Source organism: Chelmon rostratus, chromosome 6 (genome assembly GCF_017976325.1).
Source record: "Chelmon rostratus isolate fCheRos1 chromosome 6, fCheRos1.pri, whole genome shotgun sequence".
Taxonomy (NCBI): domain Eukaryota; kingdom Metazoa; phylum Chordata; class Actinopteri; order Chaetodontiformes; family Chaetodontidae; genus Chelmon; species Chelmon rostratus.
Window position 1 is genome coordinate 6029540 of NC_055663.1, and position 27389 is coordinate 6056928.

The window sequence follows — 27389 nt, forward strand, 5'->3', positions numbered from 1 at the left end:
ATAAATCATACTAAGAAATCTTTTCCAGCATTAAGTGTTCTTGGAGCTTGTATATAAGCTATATTCTTAGATCGTCCCTAACATCAGCGTGCAGAAGTAATTTTGCATTATCTGAGTAATGATACAACGTGCAAAAGAGCGTAATAGGATTTGACCATGTAGAGTTACACTCGATACCAGGAATAACCCAGGTCTGGAAAGAGATGACTCGTGTAAGTTGAGCACACCAAGAGATATGTTTGACCGTCCGTCCGTCCTGACTGTAAAAGGAGAGCAAAAAATGTGCTGACAAAGCCTCAAAGTGGGTGATCCAATCACAGCGGTGGGGGCTCAGGGGGGTGAGTCAGGGAGGGGGTGTGACACAGCAGGAAGCGAACACTGTCACTAAACAAGATAGAGTGTCCTTTATCAGTCCCAAACCGGGGAGAGTTATAAAAATAAAGGCCCTACTGAGTATTCTAATTTATACTAACAGCTTCTGCCGGACGTTGTCCTTGTAGAGAGACTGTGTAGCCGCTGCTTCACCTGTCAAATAGGAAAATCCAGTGTGAAAGAGGAATCAACAAGACGAACTGAGTCAGGTGGCCCAGTGGTGGAGACACATGCCAAAGAGTGTCCCTGCCTTCCTTCTGGCTGGGGATTAAATATAATAATACATATAATAAATGGAGAGGAATATTGCTCTTGTGCCAAAATATGCCATTGTCATGTGATGATCACTGAGCAGTGTCGTGTGCAGCATTAGTTATTCTTCTCATCTGGCTGGAGAGGAAAGGAACTGTCCTCTACACAGCACTTTACAGGCGTGTCCGTTTATCTTAGTCCAGGTAAACTGTTGACTTTGCTCTGTCCTCTTCCTCATTGCTCTCTCAGATTCAGTCTGAAAACTCGCTGGACGACCAAGTCAGACCAGAGGACAGTCTTCACCGACTCCCTCCACCTGTATGTGTGTGGTCTGGCTTCTCCACGCTGCACTCAAGCCTTAGTTCAATTAGCCAGGGCTTCTGGTGGAACAGGAGGCCTGAACTGGGTCCAAACACGACAAGCCCTTGTTAGAAAACTGCTAAAAAACCTGTGTCACAGCAACACCCTGACTGGACCGAAGGTAGAATATGAACTGAAGTGAATCCTGATAAACTCATGTATTATTTAGCTGTGCAGAATTTTTTTCTCTCTGTTTCTTTCTTTGCTGATTCTTCCACATTACATCTTCTCAGGTATTGGAGCTTTGCCACTGTGTCCAGGAGAGCCAGGACCGCCAGCTGGCTCAGCAGGTGTTGGGTACAAGACCCACCCTGGAGCTGCGGAACATCCGCCTATTACCCAATGATATTGATGCTCTGGCTTTTGTAGTTAACTCAGTGGGTGATAATGGTATCGGCCTGGACTTTGGAGCATGCTCAATAGAGTTGGAGTGTTTAGATGTCCTACCAAGCTGTCAGTACATTCACTACCTCTGGTAAGTCGACACAGGTGCTCACATAAGCAAAACAACGCGCAGACATAGTAAGAATGCTAAGTGTGCACGGCATGCAACGCTAAGAACTCTTTTAATGGCCAGAGGTATGGCGCACACACACCACAGGAATGATGAGATTCAAGATTCAAGAGTCTTTATTGTCATTGCACATGTCAATGAAATTTTCATTGCAACCCCCATGTTAGATGGTAAGAAAGATAAGACTAGAAAGAGTGAATAAAATTAAGATAACTACAATAAAATAAAATAAACCAACATGCAATAAAAAAAATATTCGTGAAGCAATTAAAAATATAACAGAATGAAAATATACTTAGGCAATAAAATATACTAAACAATAAACAATAAAATATGGAAGTGAAATGTGCAAACAGAATAAAATATACAAGCAGAATAAAATATAAAATATACACAGTGAAATGTACCGACAGAATAAAATATGCCAATGAAACTGAAATGTGCTGATATACTAAAATGTATATAATTATAGTATATGTGTGTACATAAAAGTCAAGTACACAGAAGGTGCAGGTGGAGGTAGAGGTGTAGGTGTAGGTGAAAAGTGCGGTGTGCAGTGTTCACAGTTCACACAGTCTCTCACTGCAGTGAGGGGCTGCTGGGGGTGATAGCTCTAACAGCTCTGGGGAAGAAGCTGTCCCTCAGTCTGTTAGTGGTGGTGCGGATGTTCCTGTACCGCTTTCCTGATGGAAGCGGTACAAACAGTCTGTGGCCCGGGTGGCTGGGGTCCGTGGCGATGGACCTCTTTCTGACCCGATCTTCATATATAGAGTCTAGGTCAGGAAGGGGGCAGCCCACGATGCCCTGTGCAGTTTTAACCACCCGTGCCAGTTGTTTCCTCTCCTGTGCCGTGCAGCTGCCATACCACACTGTCACACTGAGGCAGAGGATGCTTTCAATTGTGGCCCTGTAGAAGTTAACGAGCAACCGAGAGGAGAGTCCAGCCCGTTTCAGCTTCCTGAGGAAGAAGAGCCTTTGTTGTGCCTTCTTCACCAGGCGGGAGGTGTTCATGGACCAGGAGAGGTCAGATGTGATGTGGAGGCCCAGGAACCTGATGTTGTCCACACGCTCCACCACTTCTCCGTCCATGAGGAGGGGGACGTGATCCGTCTTCCTGGACCTCCTGAAGTCCACAATGACCTCCTTGGTTTTCCCTGTGTTCAGCACCAGGTTGTTGGCTGAACACCACTGGGTGAGCTGGTGTATCTCCTCTCTGTAGTGGGTCTCGTTGTTATCTGAGATGAGACCCACTACTGTAGTGTCGTCCGCAAACTTCACGACTGTGTTGGTGGGGTGGATGGCAGCACAGTCATGAGTGAACAGGGTGAAGAGGGCTGGGCTGAGCACACAACCCTGTGGCGTGCCCGTGCTGAGGACCAGAGGGGATGATGTGATGTTCCCTATTCTCACCACCTGAGGCCTGTTGGTGAGAAAGTCTCTGATCCAGTGGCACAGAGACGCAGGCAGACCCACCGTGTGTAGCTTCAGCGCCAGCTTGTCTGGGATGACGGTGTTAAAAGCTGAGCTAAAGTCTACAAATAGCATCCTGACGTAGGTGTTGGGCTGCTGCAGGTGGGTCAGGGCTGTGTGCAGGGTGATGGAGACAGCATCCTCTGTGGACCGATTCCCTCTGTAAGCAAACTGAAGGCTGTCTAGGTCCGAGGGGATGAAGTCTCTGATGTACCTGAGAATAATCCGCTCAAAGCACTTCATGATTACCGGGGTCAGTGCAGGTGATGGATGTCTTCTTCGGTACCGGAATGATGGTGGAGGACTTGAGGCACTCAGGAACCGTGGACAGCTGCAGGGACAGGTTGAAAATGTCCAGGAACACTCCTGCTAGCTGGTCAGCGCATGTCCTCAAAGTCTTGCCTGACACCTTATCCGGTCCTGCAGCTCTGCGGGTGTTGATCCTCCTCAGGGTGGATGACACCTGGTGCTGCTGCAGGACGAGGGGCTGGTGCTGCTCCTCCAGCCGGGGTAGGTGTGTGACTTCTCTGCTGCCTGATGTGTTGAAGCGGGCAAAGAAGCTGTTCAAGGTGTCAGGCAGGGCGGGGTCGTGGCTGGTGAGCTGAGTGTTCGGCTTGTAGTCCGTTATGGTTCTGATGCCTCTCCACATGCTCTGTGGGTTGTTGTTCTTGAAGTGATCTTCAATTTTGTTTTTGTACTGGAGCTTGGCCTGCTTGATTCCTTTCTTCAGCTCTGCTCGAGCCCTGCTATAAGCCAGCCTGTCTCCAGATCTGTAGGCAGTATCCCGGGCTTTCAGCAGGGACCGCACTGTGCTGTCCAGCCATGGTTTCTGGTTGGGAAACACTGTGATGGTCTTAACAGGGAGGACAGCATCAGTGCAGAACTGAACATAAGACAATACAGATGATGTGTACTCCTCAAGGTCTGCCTCTTCTCTGAACACAGTCCAGTCTGTCAGTTCGAAGCAGTCCTGAAGTGCAGAGGAGGCCTCCTCAGTCCATATCTGTACTGTCCTGGTGGTCGGCTTTGTTCTGCAGGCCAGAGGCTTGTAGGCAGGAATGAGTTTCACGGAGATGTGGTCTGACATGCCCAGGTGTGGAGCTGCTACAGCCTTGTAAGCCGCAGGGATGTTGCAGTAAACTTGATCCAAAATGTTACTGTCTCTGGTAGGAAACTTTATGTACTTATGAAATTTGGGAAACACCGCCTTCAGTTCAACGTGATTAAAGTCCCCCGCCACAATCACGGCCGCCTCCGGGTTGTCGTTCATCTGCCCAGGTGGACAGTGTTAATCTATCAAGGCTCTAGAAACCTGTGTTTACTTCTGGCCCTTGAGAGGACAGCAGATGTGGAACGAGCCGCCGCTTTTCTGTTGACATTCCTCAGGCCACCTGTCCCGCATACTGTAAAACTGACTGAGGCTCTTTGTTCCCTGCTGTGCCCCGTGGCTGCCTGAGACTGTCTGCAACAAGCAGACCCGACCGTGCCCTGGACTCGTGGATGGAATGGCATTTAAGGGATGTTTCATCAGGCCGACTGAACTCCCACCACTTCGCACATAAAACAATAAACAGTGAAACTGGCACGAACACGGACCGAGCTACGCAAATAACGGATAACAGATTATAGCTGTAAAACAAACTCAGGCTCTTGTTCGTAAGCACACTACACTTTGCCAACAGCAACAGAGTTGTATACATATCACTATGTAAGATATGGGTCACAACAGGAGGAAACCAGCAGCAGCTCTGTCACAGTGTCACACAGAGCTCCAATGCAGTTTTTATTCACTAATATATTCGATTATACCGTTTAACAAATCTGACTTTTTATATCTTTGGGGTGAGGGGGTCTTTGCATTTCTAATCCAACACGAAGGCTTGTTTGTGATTTCTTTTCTCCACTGTTTGTTTGCTTTCAGTTTTCGCGGCCGTAAGTATGGTGACAAGTTTGCTGAGAAGCTGTCCTCCATTTTGCCAAAGTTCCCAACCCTGAGAAAACTAGAGTAAGGTTCAAATTGCTGCTTTTCTTTTTCCTTACGTGTTTCATGTCTGTCTTTTGAACCTCTCACGAATTCATGTCTAGCTTATCAAGAGCGATGTAGTGTAAATGTTGCTTACCCTCCTCAGAGTCTGCTCACAGATCAGTATATGTCGTTCTTTGAAATGCTGGAGGGATTGTAGTAGAAGCGGTTGGTCTGAACGCCCCTGCAGCAGCGACTGATGTTGTCTTTTGTCTTCTGGAGGTTTTGTGGTTCCAGTCTGACTGCCACAGGAGCAGTATGTTTGGCCTCGGCTCTACAGAACTGTCCGGCTGTCACTGAAATCAAGTATATTTGCTACAATATAATTTTAATTGTGTTGCTGATGCCTAATATATAGTAATGCTGAGATATTCTGGATGCAGCTCTGAAGCGTGACTCCAGGTTTCTGTTTTTGTTTTGCAGTCTGAGCGACAACAATCTGAAAGACGCAGGGATCGAACACATCGCCGATGTTTTTACCAAACTACCAGGACTGCTCTCTGTAATGTAAAGTGCATGCTGCTATTTTTAAAGAAGCACAATATGTAAAGATTTTGTTGTAGATTTAGCTGATTCCATGCACAGGGGTCGTGTGTGTGTGTCTTGCAGGCTGGGTCGAAACAACAGCTCTCTGAGAGCAGTGGACTGCCTCATCGGGAAAATGTCTTCATGTTTGAACATCCAGCACGTTCACGCAGAGTATGACCACACACACACACATACACAGATAAACACCAACTAAGCTACAGGCGTCTGTATTTTTTCATGAACTTTACAGAGCTCGGAGGAATTAAATAAAAGTCAGAAGTTTCAGATTGTTTTAAAAGTAAGCAATTAAACGTCATCATACAATATGCATTTTTCTCTGCAGTGGGATGAAGGAAGTGGCAGTAACTTTCTCCCAAAACTCTGATTTGAATGGGTGAGTGTGATGGCTAGATAAACACCGCACAGTGTGTCTGTGACATGTTATGTCTGTAATATGAATGACTTCTGTGTTACTTACGTATGTATTCCCCTCTGCAGTTATAAAACTAAGTCTGAGCCAAGAGTCAGGTAAGTGTCAAAGTATCAAAATGTTGACCACTTTCCAGGTCTTTATGACCGTGGCCAGTTTCCTTAAAGAACTTTGCTCATCCTTTGAAGTAAAAAATACCGTTTGTTCTCCAGCTTGTTGAACCAGAAGTGGAGCACGCCTGAGATGCATAAACTTGCAGAGTCACTGGCACGTGTCCCCGCCTTGTCCGTCCTGGAGTAAGCAAACCTCAAAACACATCTTCAGACGTAAAGAGATGCAAGAGACATGCAGCCTGTGGTGGACGGGAACGAAGCACATTTACTCAGATACTGCAAATACTAAGTGCAAATTCCAAAAAGTGGTTCCATCATATGCAACTTTAAACTTCCGTTCCACCACACCTCAGATGCATGAAGCTCTACTCATGCCCTTCCTTTCCAGTGAAAACCATGTATCCCCAAATGTAGTGAGTTTGAATTAGATTTTTTCCGATAAACTGAAGGATTAACTCTTCTTTACTGGGTTAAGAAACTGTCCTCATTCTTACACTACATACACTATTTAAAAACCTGCTTAGATTAGCTGGAAAGTGCATTGTGACAAAGCTGAAAACAGGCTGTTTTTAGAAGCTCTCAAAGTTGACTTTTTGGACTCGTAGAAAATTATAAACATATGATGAGCTCATAGAATTTGATGCATTACTCTTGATAAAACTACCCAACAGTGCATAAAGTAATTCAGATGAGCTCAGCCTTAAACCTCTACAGCAGCAAAGTGCAACACGCACATTAATGCAGCAGTGATATTAACATACAGGTCATAGTGGATATTCTGTCTGTGTGTCTTATTGGGACTGATAGTATGTATACTATATTAATTCAGATCAAATGCTAATGATCTCTCTCTGTGTGTGTGTACACCCTAGCCTGTCTGGAGGCCAGTGGGATGTGGAAACTCTGAGGATGCTCACTCAGTTTTTGCCAAGGTTCAACATGACAGAAAAGATCATGTAAGACTGGATTCATACCAAACTCCACATCACAGAGCACACAATACAACAGTGACATGAAGCTGCATGTATTCTGCATAGGCTGCTTTTTACTATACTACCTTTGCTATTCCAATATGCCATTTATGCCACACCCTATTTTACCGAGCCATCCAAGAAGACATTTAATGCATCGTTTCAGTCTTTGTGGTAAAGGATTGGCAAGAACAGCAGCAGATTGTTGACGTTCAGGGGTCTCTTCTCAGTGTGAATGACAGCTGCTCTTCAGTGGAGGATTTGGTGATCCTGACTGCTCTGCTGCCTGACTGCCCTGCTGTGATGGAGCTTCATATCAGGTACAAACACACCTACCATGGGCATTGCACACTACAAGAACACGCACACAGTATGTTTAAAGGTTTGTGCATACCTTTACACATACTGTACTAACAAATGCATGGTTATCATTACAAGAGGCAGGACCACCATGTCATTGTTCAGCAACGCTCATCTCTGTGTAAATTATATTAGTTACCATTCATTTTTCTTTTTTTCTCTTTTTTTAATATATACTGCTTTGGTATGAAACGTTAGGAGCATTCAAAAATACTCAGTACTTGTTTAGTTATACTAATCCACATAGATGACTTAATTTAAATCTTAAACAGTGGCATCACCACTGGTCAGCATCAGTGTTTTTCTTCGTGTTTCAGACTGCAGAGTCCTGCCCAGGTGTCTATAGTGTTCTCTGGAGGGAGAGAAAAACCTGCAGATGAAAGATCTAAAATGCTCTGGTATGTATTAAGTACAGCTATCCACTTGAAGTAACAATCAACAATATATTACTTAGTATTGGTATTACTGATGATGATGATGATGATGATAATGATGAAGATGTTGCCTCTGTCAGTCTCAGCTGCTGTGGTCTGCTGCCTGCTGATCTGGAGAGGGTGTGGAGGAGTTTGGGAACCTCCTCTGATCTCACTTTGCTGGAGTAAGACACACGAGAACATGATCAAAAGCCAAGGGCTTACCGGCCTGTAACACAGATACGCTGCATGCTCATTCTTGCTGTGTGTAGTTAATGCGCAGTTAACTGTAAGATGAAGGAAACACTGACATACAGTATGTGACTCGGACTTGTGCCTTTGCTGACTGGCTGTGGGACAAAAGCACAGCAGGATCAGTGCATGCCATACATGTAGCGCATGTACGAAGGAGTTATGAACTGCAAACTGTTTGCATGCTGTTCAGATGGAACCATAAATTAGAATGTAATTTAATATGATTGTAATCATGATATAATTATGTTATTTTTCTGATATTTTGTTTATGTAATCCGCATCCCCAGTTTACTTTAGTGTTTCTACCCATGATGTTCTCTTGTCCGTCAGTCTGTCCAGTAACTGTTTAGGCAACAAAGGTCTGGGGAAACTGTTGGAGGTCCTGCCTCATCTGAGTAGCATCCAGGAGATCAAGTAAGACTCAAACATAAAGTGGCTAATGCTACATCCCAAACAATAAAAAAACAACCTGAAACTTTACGATCTTTACAGCAAACCCCAGATATAAGGCTGTATGTGGTGCATTTAATAAGAGTGAGTGACCCTGCTAGCAGCATCGTGTGTTGTGGCTACTGTACTGAGGTGTGTGTTTTAAATGAAAGATGAGACTCTGTTGTCAGACAGAGCTGATCTAATCTTGGTTAGCTGGCTAAAGCTGGACGGTTATTTTCTCACCAGACAGGTTTCAAACAAAATGTGTCGACGCTGGCAGCGCTGTGTTTACTTTGGGCCTTTATTCAGTGTAAATGGTGTATTTAGAGCTAATGATGTCCTTCTCCTTTGCTCATTGTTCTTTGTGTGTGTTTGTCAGTGCCCATAATAACAGGATCAGCATGGAGGGAGTGGTGATGCTGGCTGGTGCTTTGTGTTCCCATAACAACTTAACACAGATTCTCATCAGGTACTCTTTGTTTTACGTTTGAGTTTAATGATTTTATTAGAGCAGCAACACAGTGAGCACCTGTTTCTCCACTGTGGCGAGCTGCTGAGAAATGTTGTATCATATATATATATATATATATAGAAGTGAACTGATTGGGGAGACCAGGTTATTGCAGGTTATTGTGCAGGTTATTGATCTGATTGTGTCCTGTTTTACAGTCACGGAGGCAGAGAGCAGGTGACCCTGAAGTTCTGCCCTGACAGAAGGTAGAAATGCTGCATCAGTGAAAACCTCCACACATCTGGAAACCACTGTTTTCATTTGCACTTAATAAGCTCACGCTGTGCTCTTTTTTAGCGATGACAAACAGCAGTTAAAGATATTCAGGTACAGTAAGATCACAAAGAGTTTTCTTTAACAGTTTACCACTAGTCATTACTTTGAAGTGAAATTACAAAATGATCCTTATTTATACTGTAGGATAAACAACAGCAGCCTCCCGCCATCTAATGTAACCGCGCTGTGTAGAAGACTGGCCCAGTGTCACTCCGATCTGGAGTTAGAGTAAGTCTGATTATTGTACGTCCACACATTATTATTTCATGATTGTGACAAATGGGTAGACATTAATACACTTCTTCGCTGGGTCAGTTTGTCCCACAGCTCACTGACGGACAAGGCTGTTGAGAATCTGCTGAAGGTCCTGCCGAGGATGATGTCACTGCAGAGACTCAAGTAAGACCACCTAAAGGCCGGCAGCATTAACAGATAACCAGATGGAGGAGTTATGCTGAAAAATGTTACAAATATGTGAATATTAACTACTGTACTGACATGTATTGTTAGTTAGTACGATGGGGAAAACATATAGATGATGGCACAGTCCAGAAGTGAGGGCAGTCCTGTGACATCAGTCAAACAGAATCAAGTGTTTATGATGACATGGACACCTTTAAGTTTGGGATGAACCAGAAGTGATGGCCCAGTGTGAACGCCCGCCTCCTTGGTGTCAGTGCTAAAGCTTCTTTTTTCTAATTGTCTGCTGCACCACACCAAAACATGCTGCCCCAAAAAGTCACCATAGTTCAATCTAGAACCACAACCCTTAACGATACTGAGCATGATGCGTGCCGGTGACCGCTGTGGTTGCTTTCTCATTTCCCTTTCCTCATCTGAATCAACTCTGTCGACTTCCTCCTCAGTGTGAGCCACAGCATCACATCCACAGCTGCAGCGCTGCTGCTGGTCAGCTGTTGGACTGTTAGTCAGCGAGTCACGTCAGTGGAGCTCAGGTACTTTTCCTTTCCTTTCCATCGAGACAACAATCTGCTGCGTTTGAAAAGTGTTGAAAGTTGGAGCTTTTTCTCTGTCGGAGCAGGCTGTACTGTAGTGGCTTCAGTTAATTATAATGCTGTAAATACGTCACTGCAGTAATTCTACATGTTTTCCTGAGTTTCTGTTAAATGCTGCTTTGAACTCGTCTTCAGGCCTCAGACTGAATCATTCATCTGTTTTGGACGTGTGAAAGCAGAACACACCAGCTGCAGGTCTGTGATCAGCACATGAATAAACGCATAAATCAGCTGAGAAATGTCAGAAGAAAAAGTGAAAGTCATTTATGATCGCATTGTGACTGTCTGTCTGTCTGTCTGTGCACACAGGTTAACTCATTTCAGTTTGAATGGAGGTAACTTGGAGAGACTGCTTGAGATCCTGCAGCAGGGTCCCCACCTGTCTGACCTGGAGTACGACCCGCACACAAACCACACACAAAACACACTCTTACATCTTTATTAGTGTGCGCCCATACACTGTACATACATACCGGTGCTTACTGCTGAGTAATGCCGAGTCATCCTTTCTTTTGACTGCAGTTTATCAAGTAACCAACTGGAAGATGAAGGCGTGAAGCGTTTTGTCGATTGTCTGCCAGATCTTAAAATCACCAGCTGCGTCAAGTAAGACTCGTGTTATGAAACACTGATGTTCAGTTCTGTATTTGCTTGTTTCTGCTGTAAATCAACCAGCAAACAACACTGTTTTTATGAAGGCCTTGTTAAAAGTAGGAAAAATGTGAAAATCAGTTGGTCCCTCTGCAAAATAATAGAAAAGTAGAAGTAGAAAAATGTATTTAATTGATTAGGCCTGTTTTTAATAAGACAGTAGGATACACATACTGTAAAGAAGCATTTAGGAGAGTCATGTGTGCACACAGACAAGCACATCAGTGTTTGTTTGTTTGTTTTTACTTTTTTTTTTTTTACTGCAAATTCAAGCCTAACTGACATATTTTCAGTCTTTTCAGCCAAAGTGTTGGCAGATATGAGAGCAAGAAATGCAGGATATTGAATTGCATTATTAGGTTTTTTTTTGTTGTTGCATATAGATTTCATTTTCAGTCAAGTGTACTGTTGCAAATTTAATGTCTTATATTTATTATCTTTGATTGGTAAGTTAATTGTTCAACTAAAACAGCTCTTGAATAACCTCATTTGAACCATAGCAGACACCCTGACTTGTTGTAGTAGTAGCTTCTAGTGTCCCAGTAAACCGTGGCAGTGTGACAGTGAGCCAGCATGAACAGTGCATGCAGCTAAATGGAATTCAGCCACCGTTCATTTTATTTTGATATCAACACCTGTGCTTCTCCTGCTCTGTCATGTCTTGTGCCAACAGGGCCTCTTGTCGTGCTTTTGGTTTTCAACAACAAATATCACTTACAGCACGTAGCCATAGTGTTGGAAAATGGTCAGTGTAATATAACACATGTGTTAGTAAATGAGTGAAACACAGAATAACCTTTCTGATCTTTAATGTGTCTTCATACACAGTTTGAGCAACAATAGCCTGACCCAGCGGGGACTGTTGGATGTGGCCAGCGCGCTGTCTACCTGTGCTAACGTCTCTGATGTAGAAGTCAGGTGAGTCTGTGTGCTGTGGACAGGACCTGAGAAAGGACCGAGAGAACAAAGCAATTAAATGAATAGTGGAAAGAATGAAAAGCTGCATGAATTAATGAAGTTTCGTCCCCATCCATCTCTTTGTCTCTGAACGTCTGCTGGCAGTTTGGGAGCCAGGGAGAGGTGTGTCGTCTGGTTTACACAGTATGAAGGCTGTGAAAAAACTCTGAGGTAAGACAAGGAGAAACCAGAATGCCAAAAGTCGAAATTCCTAACCTGTCATCGTGCCAGGCTTTCCATTTGACGCACAAGTTGACCTTCAAGTGATTACCGCATTACCACTGCGCCCCTTTGATGTATAGGATGCAGTGTGTGAGGTCTTCCTGCTCTGACATTTAAGTTACTTTGTGGTTTTCCTGTGGTGGTTTCTACTCAGTTTAATTCACGACAATTCTTATGTCAGCAACGGGGTTGATCAGAGATGTCAGGTTTCTGTTACTGGCCAAGATCTGATAGATGGAAACAGACAGGAAGAGCCAAATTCATTCCACCATATGCTGTTTTCACACAACATAATTGATGCTACAGAAGGTCAGAGGAAAACTGCTGTTTGATTGTTAGCACTCTTTGCAGACAGTCATAGGTCCCTGTTTGTTGTCAACTTAGGTTTTTAAAACTTTCAATATACCTGCATTCATTCGTTAGGCTGTATATAACTGACTTACTGTTTGCTTGTTCTCTCTCTTCCCATCTTTCCTGCCTCTCCGCCAGCGTCAGAGAGAGTAGTTTGGAACGTGAACATCTGGTCAGATTAGCAGAGATCGTGTCTGTCTGTCCCAGTCTGACCAAACTGGAGTAAGTACACTGTTGGGAATTTAAGAACTTGGACGTTGTATTTTTGAAATAAAATTGACTGTCTTATAGCACTCTCATAGAACATTGTGTGAAACACTTTGATCTATGAAACCATCTCAAAAACCAGGTGATAACAAAGCTTTAGTATAACAACTGTCTGAGGGCAGTGTTTATTTTTGTCGTTATTTCTCTTATTTTTATGTATTATTGATATTTGTCTTGACAAATATGATTGACCAGCAGGGCACCTACTGATACTGATGATAAGTGTCTCAGCTGGTCCAGTGTATTTCAGAAAGCCAGTGATGACTCCTGTCTTGTTGGTCCACAGGTTGAAGAACAATAAGCTGCAGTCGGACTGGATTGAAGACTTCGTGAAAGTGCTGAAGAGCAGTGAGAGAGGATTCAGGGTCAGGTGAGAGGGAAGACAGTAGCCGTGCTGTTTGCTCCTAAAGGGAAGTGTCAAAGCACTTTCTGTTTATTAAAATCACTGGACCACAGACGACTTTTCATGTGACTATCACATCTCCGCTCATGTGCTGATCATGTGACTTCTTTCGGTGCATTTCTTGCCAGAGTTGCTTGTTGTCACTTTTACAGCTGGCGATGGTGTTTGGATGAACACCGCAGCATCTTGTGAATTGTTCTCTTTAATATTCCAGTTATTTTAATGAACCCTCTGACCATGAATCTTTTGAAATGCATCTGTGTGAGCTGTGTTTCTTTCTCTCTTCCTTGTCAGTATTGAGGAGAGTTGGATCAGATCTGAGGAAGCTGTTAGTTTGGTGTGTCAATGTCTGGACCTCAACAGCAACATACGCACGATCATGTGAGACATGCAGATGAAAACATACACATTGGAAGACAGAGCTGTTGCAGAATGGCCCACATCAAACCATATGTCTGCTTCCTGTGTAACAGTCCTTTACACACTGACTTTGCAGGGTTCACTACACCACGCTGCACCTGTCTTTGATGAAGTCCACTGAACTGACTTCAGTCAGGTAACACATCTCAGGTTGCATCTTTAAGTTAATTCGACTCAAACATGTGTTCAGCTCACTGTTCCTTCTCCTGGATGTTTGAGCTTCGCTGTGTAGAATGATGTCTGTGCAGAGTTTGACAGCCGAGGGCTTCACGTTCAGCTGAAGGGGGTTCAAAGTGTCAGAGATAGATAGATAGCAGAATGTGAAGATAATTTTAACACATACCGCAAAAACTCTTTTGGAAAATGACATGCATTACCTACACTAGCTGTGAACGTTCATGTGTTTTTGTGTTTTCAGTGATGACTCAGCAGATCTGACTCCTTCGATGCCCACAGAGAAAATAGGGTACTTTTTCCTTTATATGTGCTCGCCAAAGCATTATTAAGTAAATTAACCTTGAAGTGATGCGTAACTTTATCACAGTCGCATCATTGTACCAGCATAATATCAACGTCATGTTAGCTTCCCTTGAGAAAATATACATTAATTGGCCATTATCACAGCAGTGATCAGCTATGATCCTTTTTACTCTTCAAAACAAATTTGTTGCACTATTAAAGATGTCATATATATTGATAGAAAACAAGATTTCATTGTTTCAAATGATTATGAATTAACCCCAGATAGACTCTTTCCTCTCTCTTCTGTCCTCCAGCCTTGTGGACTGTGCAGTGGAGGGACACCAGCTTGCATCTATGACCAGAATCATCCAGAAGTGTCCTTTATTGACAGAGTTGGAGTTAGTGTTTTCTCTTTTGTGTCTGAATATGATGACGCGTCTAATCCAGGGAAGTGTCGTCAAATCATGTTTTGTTGTCATTGTTTCCAGTTTTTCCCAAAACAGCCTGGGCCTAGAGGGAGCTGAGTTCCTCTGTTCTGTTCTACCCTCGCTGCCGCACCTCACGTCTCTCAGGTGAGAGTCTTCTCTCACATTTGACATTTGCTAATGTCTGGTTTAAAGTTCGAGCATGACGAGCTTCTGCTTTGATCCTTTGCAGCATCGGTTCCAAAGAGACGTGTGTGGTTGAGAAGCTCTCAGAGGCCTTGCTGCAGGTCACAGGCCTTCAGTGCTTAAAGTGAGCAACACATCCACATTTTCACTTTTTCTCCTCTCGTTGTCTTCATTCACATTTTAAAGGACTGATCTAATTGTCAGCATGCATTGTAGGCAGGATCAGAGGGCCTGGGAGTATTGACAACAAAAACGTGGCCAGATGAGTTCTGCCTGTTTGAAAAGCTTTTAGCTCTCTCTAATTTTATTTTTTTGTACATTCATATAACTTATGATGTTTTGCACGAAAGTTGAGCTCGAAGGCAACTGAAAACCAACACTGCTGTCGGGCAACGCATCAAAGACTACTGACTGTATGGACTGATTGTCAGCTCTCCAACTATGGGTCATATCACGCACGTCATATCATGCATTCACATGCATGAAAAAAACTGTGAGCACTGCATGCCATGGTTTGACTGGATAGGCAGCACAACATTTATGTGTTACGCTCATGAACTGAAATGAAATCTTCCTTTTTTATTCTCCTAGTCTATCAGGTCATGTGATTGGTGACACAGCAGCTCAGATTATGACCACAGTGTTGCCCCGTCTGCGATCGCTCAAGTAAGCATCAAACATTCAGTATCATAGTATTTCTGCAGAAGTGTAAACTGTTCTCTATGAACATTAGACAATGTTACCATCTGACTTGTCTCCTCTAGCCTTTCTCATTGTGTCTGGTCAGCGGCTGCAGGGCTGCAGCTCATCAAAGCCCTGGGGGAGTGTGTCAATCTGGAAGGCCTTTGGTAGGACGCACATGCATGCATATGAATGAACAAGTGTGTGAAAATGTCAATACAGATAGACTGGCTTCAGTAATGTCTTGACGTTCTAAGTGTGTGTGTGTGTGTGCGCCCCAAGTCTGGACTCTTTGGAGCTGAATGAGGAGAGCAGGGCGTGTCTGGCACAATCATTAAGGAATATCAACTCTGCTCGCAGTCTCAAGTAAGAAACACAGTCTGGTCTACTGCTGCAGTCTCACTCAACTTCATGTGCTCCACCCAAAGAAGAGTTATTGGCAGAGGTCCAAACAATAATTAATTAAGATTTTGTCAAAGTCCTGATATAATCCAACGTCTGACATGTCCAAGTGATGTTGAAGGCTAATCAAGAGCAGTATAATGTGGCCTGTTTATAGCTCCTCATCATGTAGTCCTGCTGTAAGTATGTATTTACTATGTGGAGCTAAGCCTGCAAGGCTGTTTCAGGCAGATGGCTTTACATTTACTGCTACGCTCGCACTGGCGCTCTTTACCCACACGCATATCCATCACCTCTCTAATAATCTGGTCTATTTATGAAATCATGCCTTGGTTGACACTGTTGCTGCCAAAACTGCTCCTTCACTGCTCACATTACAGCCACGGTTGGCGCAGCTTATCATACCAGCGTGTCATCAGCTCCACATGAAGTGCATCATAAATGCCCCCGGGAGAAATGTACCATTCTCATAGTGCTAAGCTGTAAAGTGCCGCTTGCTGAGGGGCTTCCAGGTCAGAACTTAGACGGCAAATGTCAATGGTGTTTGTACAGTGTGTAAATACATATCGTGTATCGTATTGACATGGTTATGCATCCTCCTCACATTCACTTAATGGATTTCCACTCCTAGATTGGAACCAGAATAACAGTTTTACAGAGGGTCCCATTGCTTGGTTGAACAGTACATGTGACCCTTTGTTTGTGCAATGTGTGTGTGTGTGTGTGTGTGTGTCAGGCTAAATAAGATTGGCACAGCAATGGGACAATCAAGAGTGAACGCTGTGTTAGATCTCCTACCTGCTTTGGAGCGGCTCACAGGAATGGAGGAGATAGAGTGAGTGTTTCACATGTATACTGTATATAAAGCACGCTGCACATGAACAAATGTGAAGAGGCACATTTTTGTCTGTCAAAAGATGTCATAAGCTTCTCATCAGGCACGTTGGATGTGTTCTTTTTCATGTTGCTTCAGGTTGGAGGGCTGGAGGATGGCTGATATAGGAATAGAGCTGCTGACGAGACTGCTTCCTGTCTGGACGGAGCTCAGGAAGATCAGGTAGGCAGGAAGGTCCTGGCGGCAAAAAAATGGTTGAGGAACCCCGTGACAGGCAGTTGTGCAGCATTTAGCAACTAGAGACGAGACATGCTTAAAGTAATCCTTAATGAAAAACAAGCAAGAGCTCTTTCCTCTTCTTAGCATTTTTAAATAAAATAATCTACTGCTTTGGCATTTGTGACTAAACTCAAGAGTGCATGCAAAGTGGAGACAATTTTTTTACATTACAGACTTTTCTGTCGCAAAGACAAGTGGACCGCGTTCAGTTTTCCTCCGAGCTCAGCAGCTACCAACACAGGACACACTGCATTTGTTTCCATATTTCCGTTCAGAAACAATCACCCCCACTTTGGAAGTGAGAGAGGAGAAAGAAGCGTGTTCACTGAAGAGGCAAAGTGAATCTGTCATGATTTTATATGGGGTAATGATATAGTTTGAGTATTGCTTCATGAAAAGAAGTAACTACAGCAGGGGTTGGCGCCGGTGTGGAGGGGGGAGTAGAAGAAAACATTAGGAGACAAAGTGTGAGTTCATTCCTTTATTTAATCTACAATGGAGATATGAAAGCAGATAGAAATGGTGGCAGCCGGACCTGATCACCAGTCAGTCTCCATTGTCTCGAGAGACTGTACCGGGTGGCACTCAGAATTGCATATTGAAGACAATCTAAACACTGATGGCGTCATTATACTAAAGCTAGTACACTTTTCAACATTTACCTTATAATGATATGTTAAGGCAAATCGTGTCTATTGCCAGGTCAGGTCATAGGCTTGTCCACTGCTGGCTCTTGCTTGTGTGTTAAGAGTGACAATCACTCAGAGCGTACAGGTCACTTTATTGGACTATCATCACCTTTTTTTTGGGGGGGGGGCATTTATGAGGACCAGCTGTTTCCATTTGGCAGCAGGTTCCTCCTTTCCAAGTGTCAGACTGACAGTCACAAAGTCATGTGGCCTTCATTTGGTGAGGTGATGCATTTCTGCTTCAGCACTGCCCAGTCAGACAGAACGAAAACAACTTATTTTACATTAAATGTGTGTGTGCGTGTGTGCGTGTCTGTGTGTGTGTGTGTGTCGGCCCTCCAGTCTCTCTAAGAACCTTATCAGTGACCAATCAGGAGACAAGCTACTGGAGGCTTTGAGCAGCTGTGGTCACCTGGAAGAGCTCCAGTAAGGACACAATGACATTTTTTATCTTTCCTGTTGTCATTCCTGTTAACACTGTTGGAACGTCACCCTGTGGGGAGGTGACGTGTGAAAGCTACACGGCATCCAAGGGAAGAAGGAGGTAACTGACTGACGAGGAACAGGCAAACTTTTAGACGCCACTGTGGCTTCATCAGAGTCAAAATGGACATGAAGCAAACACATGTACAGTCAACGTAGAACAGGTACACAATCGTCAGTGGATAATTGGTTGAAGAGGATTTCAGATTTATTGGATAATGGATGTAAGAGTGTGAGTTACTGTAGTCCACGTCCCACAGTCCATGCACCATGATCACAACAAAAGAACACAGATATACAAGTTAAAAAGATTCAGAAAGTATCGCATCCATCAAGTGTAATAAATTAGGAGACATTACAAATTCAGTTTCAACCTCTTAAAGATTCACATTTCTGAGCACAACTGCAACACACACACGAAACACTGAGTACGCTGCTGCACAGACTAACCGTGGCTCTGCAGCATCGTTGCAGGTCGGGGGAATTTAAAGAGGCTGCAAACCAATCTGTCCCCTTTTTCCCTGGAAGTTTGCTGTCCTCGAGCTGAGAAGCATCTGATTCAGCCGCAAATGGCTGGAAGATGTGCAGAGAACCCTGTTGAGTTTGGTCCATCCGACTCTCAGGACTGTGTCCTTTGCTGGGAAAAGTGTAGTTTTTTCCTATAACCTTTAAATTTGATATGACTCATTATTGTATTATCTGTACTCTGTGTACTTTGATTCAAGAAAAGAAATTAAGTATTTTCTCTTGCATGCTTCCATCAGTACACGATTAAAACCCAGCCATTTGTGCTGTCTTCCAGTGTGTCTGGTAACGATCTGGGTGACCTCACTGCTGCCAGGATGGCTCTCGTCCTGCCATCGCTGACCCACATCACAGTGTTAGAGTAAGTCACACACACATTCACGCTTCTTATTGGCATTTACTGCATTTGTTTGGCTTGTCCTGAGGTTTTACGTTCTTCATGTGTGTCTCTTCTAGTATTTCAGAAAACCGTGTTGGATTTGAAGGCTCAGTGAGTCTGTCCAAAGCAATAATATGCATGAAGAACCTCACCAAGATTCAGTAAGACTCTGAAACTCCTCCGAGCATTTTGGGAGTCACAACCCTGATGGATGACTAGATCCCCTCATCATTGGTTTTATGTTTAATAATGTGTTTGTGTTTCTGTGTGTGGTCTGTCAGTCTGACCTCTGTTGGGACTTCAGAGCTGTGTGCTGTAGCTGCCAGTCTGGGCCACTGTCCCCTCATACAGGATGTGGGGTAAGATCATGATTTAATCCATTGTCAGTAAAAATTATTAAAATCAATCTTACTATATTACATTACAATATTATTTCTTTGGTAAACATATGTGTGCAATGTGGAGTTTCCTGGCATCAAATAAGATGAGAAGTTCCAGTGTTTGATCACAGTCCTCCTGCATTTATGGAGTCAACGGTAATGTGAATCAGCCTGTGTGGGACGTAAACATGGCTGACTGTGATGTCTAACGTGAGCTGTGAGGTTTGTGGAGGGATCGTTGAGGGGGATCGTTTGTTTCAAAGTGCTTCACCAATGTGTCTGCAGCCTGGGCTGGAATAACTGTGGTGATGACGTGGCAGAGGAGTTGGCCAGAGTCCTGCCTCTCTGCCCGAAGCTGACCAGGATAGAGTGAGTTTGTGAACAAACACACACACACACACCACTTTTTACCTCTGCCCCAATACATTTCAGAGGGAACTATTGTATTTTATCTCCACTTTGTTTATCTAATCAGCAGGTTATGGAAATAATCACTATTTCACAAAATAGTTGAAACAGTACAATCCTGCTTTTACACATAAGTAATAATCTAATGATGAGATGTATAACAGTATAACAGTCACAGGAGCCTTTTTGCAACATTCAGATGGCTTTATTATAATAATATTAAATAATACTTCACGTGCATTTTTCTGATTATACTCTCACACTCACTTAGGTAACATTCACAGTTCAGGACTTTTCTGAATTTTGGTTAGTTTTGTATAAAAATGCCATTTTTTCCATTTTGTTTTGGTTTTGTCTTTACTGCAGTCAATCACTCATGTAGATTTAGTTCAAATTGCATTCTTTCGCTGACTCACTTGCTCTCCACTCACTCACTCACTCTTGTAACACAGCATGCATGTATGTTTCTTTCCGGCAGTCTGGAGTCAAACAGTGTGACTGTCTCAGGGGCGGAGGCCCTGGTTCGAGCCTTACAGTCGTGTCCTGCTCTGCAGCTCATCAGGTAAACTGGCTGTCACAGTGTCTCTCAGGCGAGGTTTGGCTCATACAGGCACCTGTAGAGTCTGTTTCTCACCTGCTGATTGCATATCGAATACTGTGTCACATGGCTTTGAAATTTTAAAATATATTGAAACATTGACAATATTACCTTTCCCACCACTGTGCTTTTCAGGCTGTGGAGGAACCAGGTCTCTCCCACTGATGCCCACAGGCTCCATCTGAAGGACTGGAGGCTGAATTTCTCATCCACCTAATGTGGTCTGTAATGGACGTGACAGTGAGAAGTAAAAATTGCAGAGGTGACGCACTGCTACAGTAAAGTTGTACAGTTGTGTTTTCCCTGCAGTAGGACCATGAGAAAGAACGAGGAATCTCACAACAAATAATTCATATCTCCATGTAACATTTTGTGCTTTAAAACCCTTAATCAGTTGTCTATCTGATGACTGCAGCAGCTGGTGTTTCCAATCGTATGAAGGGTAATAAGACCACTGTGTGGTGCCCTATAGGAGAAAACTCATGTAGATGCACAGAGTGTAACTATGTATACTATGTTTTTTAATCATAAGAACTGCTTGAGGTAAAGATGCATGTTTCAAATGTATAATTCTGTGAAAGAAAACTTGTAGTTTTCAGCCTATTTGAATGCTTGAATACACACGTGTTGGCCTCTAGCGTCGCCACGGTCAACTGGCGTAACCAGCTGACGGCGACCCTTTCTCGATGAACCGCGCTGGGTGCGGCGATCCTAACGTGGGTGCTCAGGTGTTGAACCGTAACTAGTCACATCAGCACCTGTGACGGTCAGCTGGCGGACTGTTATCTGTACAGCCTCTGGACAGGCCACACAGACAGCTGTCTGCAAGGTACACTGACATCAAATGAGAAAAATGTCTCACTGTTCAGTCACTACAGAACGTGCTACTATGTATGAGAAATCAAAACAAAGAGAGTTAGATAAGGTGTCTTCCTGGTGAACTGAAATACTGTGATGAGGCTGATCAGCCGCAGCTTTTCAGTCTTGTTACTGTTCCTGCACTTTCTGCCAGCCCACACCTCCGCGACCCTAGAGGCCAGAGGTGATGTGGAGGACTCCTTTGTTTCCAGAAAGGTTTCCTTTTGATGAAATTGACTTTGATACTATGTTCACTTTGCACTATGATGTGTTTACAATAACTAGAGGCCACATGCTTGAAAACACAACAAGTCACAAACTCACAGTAAAAGAAGAGCTGAGAGGACGAGCCCTGCTCTGCTGTTTGCTCTCACACTCATTTTAGGTTGTGGTCTCTATCCAATTTGCGTATTTATTTCTGCTGTTATCATGTAGAGAAAGCATCAGTTTTTTAAGTTTATTTAGCCATAATGTCTTTCAGATTTCTACATAATTATATTATAGATGATGATAATTAGATTGAACAAGGCACATTGTGTATATTTAATGGCAGAAAAGGGGACAATTACAGATCTCACCACTGTTATCTCTCTACGTTCTCACATTCATGGACTCATTCTGAAACGAATGCAGCGTATTTCCTCTCCCATTCCTCTGTGTATTGTTGTCAAGCTTTTGCAGTTCATTCAGCTTCATTGTAATCTCTACAAAGGCTTTGGTTTTAATTAGCACAGAGGTGTTCTGTGCTATCTGTGAAACGAGGTTTTGCTCTTTAAGGTTTGTGTTCAGGTTGAGGTTTGAGTTCTCAGGTGACGGATTTCATATTCATTCATTCTGACTTGCACTGAGATGTCAGTTGAGAATAAAACAAAGACTACCTTGAGTTTTGGCCTTTATTCACACTTTACACAATTAGTTTATCAATCTGTCTTTATTTCTTTGCAACTTGCCACTAAGTTTGGTCTTAATTCCTTTTTTCCCCCTTTTTTTCAACATAGCAAACTGTGCGTGTGCACCCCTTCCCCTCCCTTCAGGAAAAATGTAAAGAAAAAGGGCTGATGTTTTTTCAGAGACTCTCAGTGAACCTTCCTGGCTCATCTTCTCTAGCTTAATGTAATATAATATAGCCTTGATCCACCTGCTGTGCCGGGGTGGCCATACATGATTCCATTTAAGAAGACGTCTCATTAGAGGAGAGGTGAGAAACATAATTCTGGTCCTGGGAGGAGCACCTAACAGGGGGCTGAGTGGAAACCAGTCCACACCAGATATATCCCTAAAGGGTTTAAAAATGTCTGTCCAGAATTCTGATCAGCAGGGACAGGTCCAGAACATGTGGACAGGGTCAGCAGGTGTCTGTTCACGACAGTTACTTGCATCACTTGTGCCAGGAAATATCCTATAATGAATGCGATGAGAAAGACTTTGTCTGGCACATATTGAGGAGGCGTGAACGAGCCCCAGCACAATCTTCCCATCCATCAGCTCCCCCTGAATACATCCTGCTCCCAAGGGACTTTGACATTAGTAAGAGTTTGGGGCCTAGTGAATTAGTGAAATTAGGCTCTTTACATTGGAGTTTAAAAAGAAGGATGGACCAGTTTCACAATGAGTGGGCTGGTTTGGAAACTGCTTCCATAATTGTGTAATTTTGAAATAGTGAAATAGATCAGATCCACACACACTGAATCTGTCAGACAGGTCTGAAAATGATGACAAGGTCCTCTTACTGTACAGATCAACAGGTGTGAGTCCCATGTCACACCACTGCCTTCATTCCTGTTATCTCAAACACTGTCAACAGAGAAGAAGCAGACAATATTTTGTATTATCACATTTATCCCTCACTTATTCTTTTTAACAGGCTCTCTGTCTGCCTCCTCTGATAGCTGTATTTCAGACATGTAGCCGTGTTTCAATAGTAACAGAGATGCATCAAGCCCAGTCAAAAATCTCACTCCCCATGTATACATGATTAAAAGTTGATATATAAATATTTCACTGTAGAAATAATTAAGATGGCATGTATATATAACCTTGTGCTTGTTTTGTAACCCGCTCTTATTTCATTCTGGCTCCTGCCAGCATGAGCAGCTGAAATGACAGCTGCGCCTGTAAACACCGTCATAGGACTCCCATTCATTTATGTTCATCTGGCTCTCTCTTGTGGTTGAGACTAGTGGTGCTAATGTGGTGCAGCTGGACACACAGATGCACATTAGCAAGACATAATGATGTTTCACGATTAAATCTCAGGCTCTGTCAATACTATTGTCCTCATCACTGTCTTTAGTTCACTGTACTACATCCATCCACCAGCACTATTAAGTTGTTTTCCTCATGTACATGTAATTTCTCATTATTTGTTGTGTGCAGTGGTGGAAGTACATCTACTCAAAAGCCCTGGAAAGAGGAGTATTTGAATGAAAGTAGCACAGACACTAACTTTCCTCAGATCAGACGTGTAATAAATGATACATATCATACATAGAAATGCCAGTACAGTGTCATCATGTGTACAATGGCCCTACTGAATAGCTACAGAAATTATATATAACATTAGTATTAGTTGACTGTGCTGAAACATCGCCACAGACAATGTACATCTAACAGCAACTAACATGCCTGTTCTTTCGGCCAGCACTTGCACTTACATTCCAACTTTGAATCACAAGCAAAGTGAAGGCATAACACATAAAGAAAAAAAAAACAGCAAAGCACAATATATAACACACTGAAAACATGCTGCAACTCGTAATATAAACATACAACAGTGTAATCACGCAGTATTGCAAACATTTCTGGAACATAAACACAGATTAGCCTACATGCCATAACCATAGACATATAAAAGTAGACGCCTCATCGAGCGGGTTGGCCCTTGCTGCGATACAACAGCATGTCCGCCATATTGGATGAGGGAGATCTGCCCCGTAAACTAATGCAAGGAAATGGACTGAACTTTATAAAGTGCCTTCCTACAAAGTGATTGAAGTTAATACATTTTATCTACCCATTCACACGCACTAATATATTTGGGAGACAAATTTGCATCAAAAACAACGTACGTATTTTTCTAATGATTTTATGAGATTTACTGCTACCAATGTCGGTAACACTGTTATTGTGATGATAAATATTGAAATATTTATATCAAACATCTGTGTTTCTAATAACCAGATCCGGAAAAAACATAGATGTGACAGCTGGGTTTTCTGAATAAATAGCATGAACATTTACATTTAACTGATTTTCATTAACATTTTGATATTCAGTGATTGATGAACATATATATATATATATATCACACACACACGTTTACATTTATATACAATTATATGTCTATGCACAACCCCATTTAGCTGGGTCTTCCTCTTTTCTTCGCTTCAACATGTCTAGCATCTTCCTGTTAAGGCCAGGCTTGGCATCCGCAGAGCTCATCCACCTCGATAAGAAAGAAAAGTAGTCGTTTAATATGGGTGCCCTGATCAGGATTTTTTTTGGCTGTTTACTAATCACTGGAAGCAATATTGGCAGTATCATTATTTATTCATGGTAATGTTAATCATGATATGTGTAGCTATGTCCGCCTTTCACTTTGTTCAGTCATAATGGGATAAAATAACATGAACAGGAAAAAAAGGCTTCAAATAACATGAACAATACCTTTGCAACGTATGTGGATGTGGGAGGTTGATATTAAGAGTCTCTCTGAGATAGTTGTATGCCTTTGGACCATGTAAGTAGAGAGTGATGGCAAAATCCCTCTGGTCTTTGGTGTATTCATTGCTCTGTTTTGACAGGAGGTGTATTGGAAGATCTGAAATTCAATTGGCACAGGCAAATTAGTAAGTACTATTTAAATCACTAAGACGTCTTGATGAAGAAGGGAAAGTATGAAACACTGAAGCTTGAATTTTCTCCAGATTTGTATTTTCATTTTACCTGAGTATACATCAAGCTGCTCTTTCAACTCTTCATTTATCACTTTCTTCACCTTGAGATCCTCCAGAAGACCACTCACAGTGTTCCTTGCCCTCCTCTCTCTGTCCTTCGCGTTCCTCCTCTCTCTTTCCAGACTCTCCACCCTGTCCAAGGCTTCCCTGAGTCTGGCCTTCAGATCGTCATGTGATGAAGGCAGAGCATAGGAGTGGTCCTAGTACAAACATGGACGAAAATATTATAAGTCATGTTAATATTACATCCCTCAGTCACAGTCTGTCACATCATTACTAGTACAATGTGCTGTCAACTGTCCCACATTCTTGCACATTCTTAATCTTATCACTCCTCAGTTGTACTGCTAGCGCTGTGTGTGTGTGTGGATGCAGGGATGCAGATTCAATACTGACATGTTTCAATGTACGTGCATATGTGTATGTGAGTCTGTCTGAAAGAGTGACAGAGAGTGGGAGGTGTTGTATGTGCATAGGGGGGTGACAAGAGGTTTGAATATAACCAGGGTTATAATGCTTACAGTTGTCTGAAGCATAGCAAGCACTTATTACTCACAACACTTGGCAAAGGCAGGGGTTTGGTCTCTTGGACTGGCTGGCAACAGTCCGGTGACAGGATCTCCTGTGCCTTCTTTGAGGTCCGAGAGGTCCTGATAGGCACAGGCTAAAGTGAAGGATGAAATACAGAAATGATCTCACAGTGTGAAACAAAATACATCACTGATTCCTTCACATTCAGAGAGGGAAAACACATTTTCAGCATAGTGTGGCATTTAATGATCTAATCCTTACATCCTATACACCTACCCTGTGGAGATGAGCGGGGAAAGTGAACACTGAGGGAACAGCTCCATCTCTTATCCTGACCGTCTGACCTGTCCTGTCAAACTGCTCTGGTCTGAAGTGCTCACTGCAGAGCATGGACGACGGACTAGCAGACAACCCCTCCCGTCTGACAGCTGTTTCCCACTGCTTCCTCAGTTCTGTACCTTTGGGAAACCTACATAGTATGTGAAAAGTTAGCTAAGCTAACTAACAACTAAACTAACAACAATCAGAGTAGTTACTTCGAGGTAATTTAGTTAAATAGGAAAGACTTCATAGTACTAGCCACAAAGTCAGTGATTAGTTCGTAAAATTATGTTATAATGGCCAAATACAATCTAAAGTATTTTTTGCAGTCTGACCTGTGAAAGGTAATCCCACGAGATCGAGTTTGGACCGTGGACCGGTTGGTACAATTCCATGCAGCACAGGAATGAGGCATCTTCTCCGACGGTTCGCTTTTGCCTCATTCAATATGGCGGCGACGTCGACGTATGATTCAGCGCTCGAAGTGGCGTCTAGGTATGTCTGTCTATGGCTACAACAATCGCGGCTACGAAGCACCACAAACGACGGTGCTGTTAGCATTTCACAGGGTTCGTGTAGCTAGCTTACACGTCGTCGGGGAATTAACTTCATTACTTCATCATACGCTGACATACTGTATTACAAATAGTTTCCTGAGCACATATACACATTCATCTAACCCGCAAGTAAACATCGACCATTATTATTAGGGACTCGTACCTGAAAAGAGGAGAATTTGAGTGAAAGACGCACAGACACAAACTTCCCTTAGATCACGTGACTAATGGCTGTGGGGAGACAGCGATGTCTGCTGCGCTGTGCTCCCCCTGCTGGAGCCCTCCGGTACCTACTAACTACTAACCAACGCTGCTGTTTGAATGAATGAACATAAGAAAACACAAAGGTACTGTACTCTCACTGCTGCAGCTGAAAATATTATAACCCTAAACTGTAGCATGAAAATTCACAATACAAACGCATCAGATTGTGAAAATTATAATATATGAGACTATTAAATGTTACTCTACTGCTCGCTGTGACTTGCTGATAATGCATTACTCCATCCGTCACACGTCTGTTGTGTGTAAAAACTGAATTTCCTCAATAACTGATAAAAAACACTTGCTTCTTATTCAAATAACTTCACCTCCACCTGATCAACCGACATGAAACATGAACAGCAATCCATCAGTGATAATACACTGCACTTTTACACCTTCACCTCCACCTTCGCCTGCTTAACTTTTAAGTACACACACGCTTAACTAAATGGTCAGCCATTTGCATTCAGTTTATACATTTTAGTATATTTCATCTGCTGTTGGTACATTTCATTGCTATATTTTATTGTTTATTGCGTAGTATATTTTTATTTTCTTAGTATATTTTCATTTTTGGTATATTTTTATTGCATTTACGAATAT

General features: G+C 42.9%; 2 protein-coding genes across 4 annotated transcripts in view; one reads left to right on the top strand and one right to left on the bottom strand.

Annotated features, from left to right (window-relative positions):
- Positions 1-22040, top strand: part of nlrc5 (NLR family, CARD domain containing 5) — a 30958-nt gene extending 8918 nt beyond the window's left edge. Inside the window, exons 11-55 of one of the 2 annotated variants that reach the window (XM_041938226.1) lie at positions 874-1105; positions 1218-1459; positions 4890-4973; positions 5214-5297; positions 5415-5498; positions 5601-5690; positions 5863-5913; positions 6018-6047; positions 6162-6245; positions 6935-7018; positions 7264-7353; positions 7711-7791; positions 7908-7991; positions 8392-8475; positions 8873-8962; positions 9163-9210; positions 9302-9331; positions 9425-9508; positions 9596-9679; positions 10147-10236; positions 10432-10491; positions 10606-10689; positions 10819-10902; positions 11776-11865; positions 12010-12075; positions 12616-12699; positions 13031-13114; positions 13442-13528; positions 13644-13703; positions 13986-14033; positions 14344-14427; positions 14518-14601; positions 14687-14764; positions 15232-15306; positions 15405-15488; positions 15604-15687; positions 16460-16558; positions 16697-16780; positions 17869-17952; positions 18812-18895; positions 18991-19074; positions 19195-19272; positions 19579-19662; positions 20180-20263; positions 20435-22040. In XM_041938226.1, coding sequence (XP_041794160.1) covers positions 874-1105; positions 1218-1459; positions 4890-4973; positions 5214-5297; positions 5415-5498; positions 5601-5690; positions 5863-5913; positions 6018-6047; positions 6162-6245; positions 6935-7018; positions 7264-7353; positions 7711-7791; positions 7908-7991; positions 8392-8475; positions 8873-8962; positions 9163-9210; positions 9302-9331; positions 9425-9508; positions 9596-9679; positions 10147-10236; positions 10432-10491; positions 10606-10689; positions 10819-10902; positions 11776-11865; positions 12010-12075; positions 12616-12699; positions 13031-13114; positions 13442-13528; positions 13644-13703; positions 13986-14033; positions 14344-14427; positions 14518-14601; positions 14687-14764; positions 15232-15306; positions 15405-15488; positions 15604-15687; positions 16460-16558; positions 16697-16780; positions 17869-17952; positions 18812-18895; positions 18991-19074; positions 19195-19272; positions 19579-19662; positions 20180-20263; positions 20435-20516 — 3829 coding nt within the window. In that variant the 3' untranslated portion in view covers positions 20517-22040. The remainder of the gene's footprint in view (positions 1-873; positions 1106-1217; positions 1460-4889; positions 4974-5213; positions 5298-5414; positions 5499-5600; positions 5691-5862; positions 5914-6017; positions 6048-6161; positions 6246-6934; positions 7019-7263; positions 7354-7710; positions 7792-7907; positions 7992-8391; positions 8476-8872; positions 8963-9162; positions 9211-9301; positions 9332-9424; positions 9509-9595; positions 9680-10146; positions 10237-10431; positions 10492-10605; positions 10690-10818; positions 10903-11775; positions 11866-12009; positions 12076-12615; positions 12700-13030; positions 13115-13441; positions 13529-13643; positions 13704-13985; positions 14034-14343; positions 14428-14517; positions 14602-14686; positions 14765-15231; positions 15307-15404; positions 15489-15603; positions 15688-16459; positions 16559-16696; positions 16781-17868; positions 17953-18811; positions 18896-18990; positions 19075-19194; positions 19273-19578; positions 19663-20179; positions 20264-20434) is intronic. The other variant, XM_041938227.1, reaches the window with a different exon arrangement.
- Positions 22041-23603: 1563 nt separating this feature from the next.
- On the bottom strand, positions 23604-26738 carry si:ch73-130a3.4 (uncharacterized protein LOC664763 homolog). Of its 2 annotated transcripts, XM_041939449.1 has the most exons (6): positions 26301-26738; positions 25921-26113; positions 25670-25777; positions 25103-25313; positions 24824-24977; positions 23604-24602 (listed from the first exon to the last, which is right to left on the bottom strand). In XM_041939449.1, the coding sequence occupies exons 1-6, from the start codon at positions 26378-26380 to the stop codon at positions 24500-24502; spliced, it is 849 nt and encodes a 282-aa protein (XP_041795383.1). In that variant the 5' UTR covers positions 26381-26738; the 3' UTR covers positions 23604-24499. The 2 variants fall into 2 exon arrangements, with proteins under 2 accessions (XP_041795383.1, XP_041795384.1); XM_041939450.1 differs by lacking the exon at positions 25921-26113.
- Positions 26739-27389: the final 651 nt, after the last annotated feature.

Excerpts from the sequence above, each read along its gene's own strand:
- si:ch73-130a3.4 (XM_041939449.1), bottom strand. The coding sequence starts at position 26,380 with ATGCCTCATTCCTGTGCTGCATGGAATTGTACCAACCGGTCCACGGTC. Across the intron at positions 26,114-26,300 it reads CGTGGGATTACCTTTCACAG|GTTTCCCAAAGGTACAGAAC; the intron begins GTCAGACTGCAA and ends CATACTATGTAG. Across the intron at positions 25,778-25,920 it reads TCCCCGCTCATCTCCACAGG|CCTGTGCCTATCAGGACCTC; the intron begins GTAGGTGTATAG and ends CCTTCACTTTAG.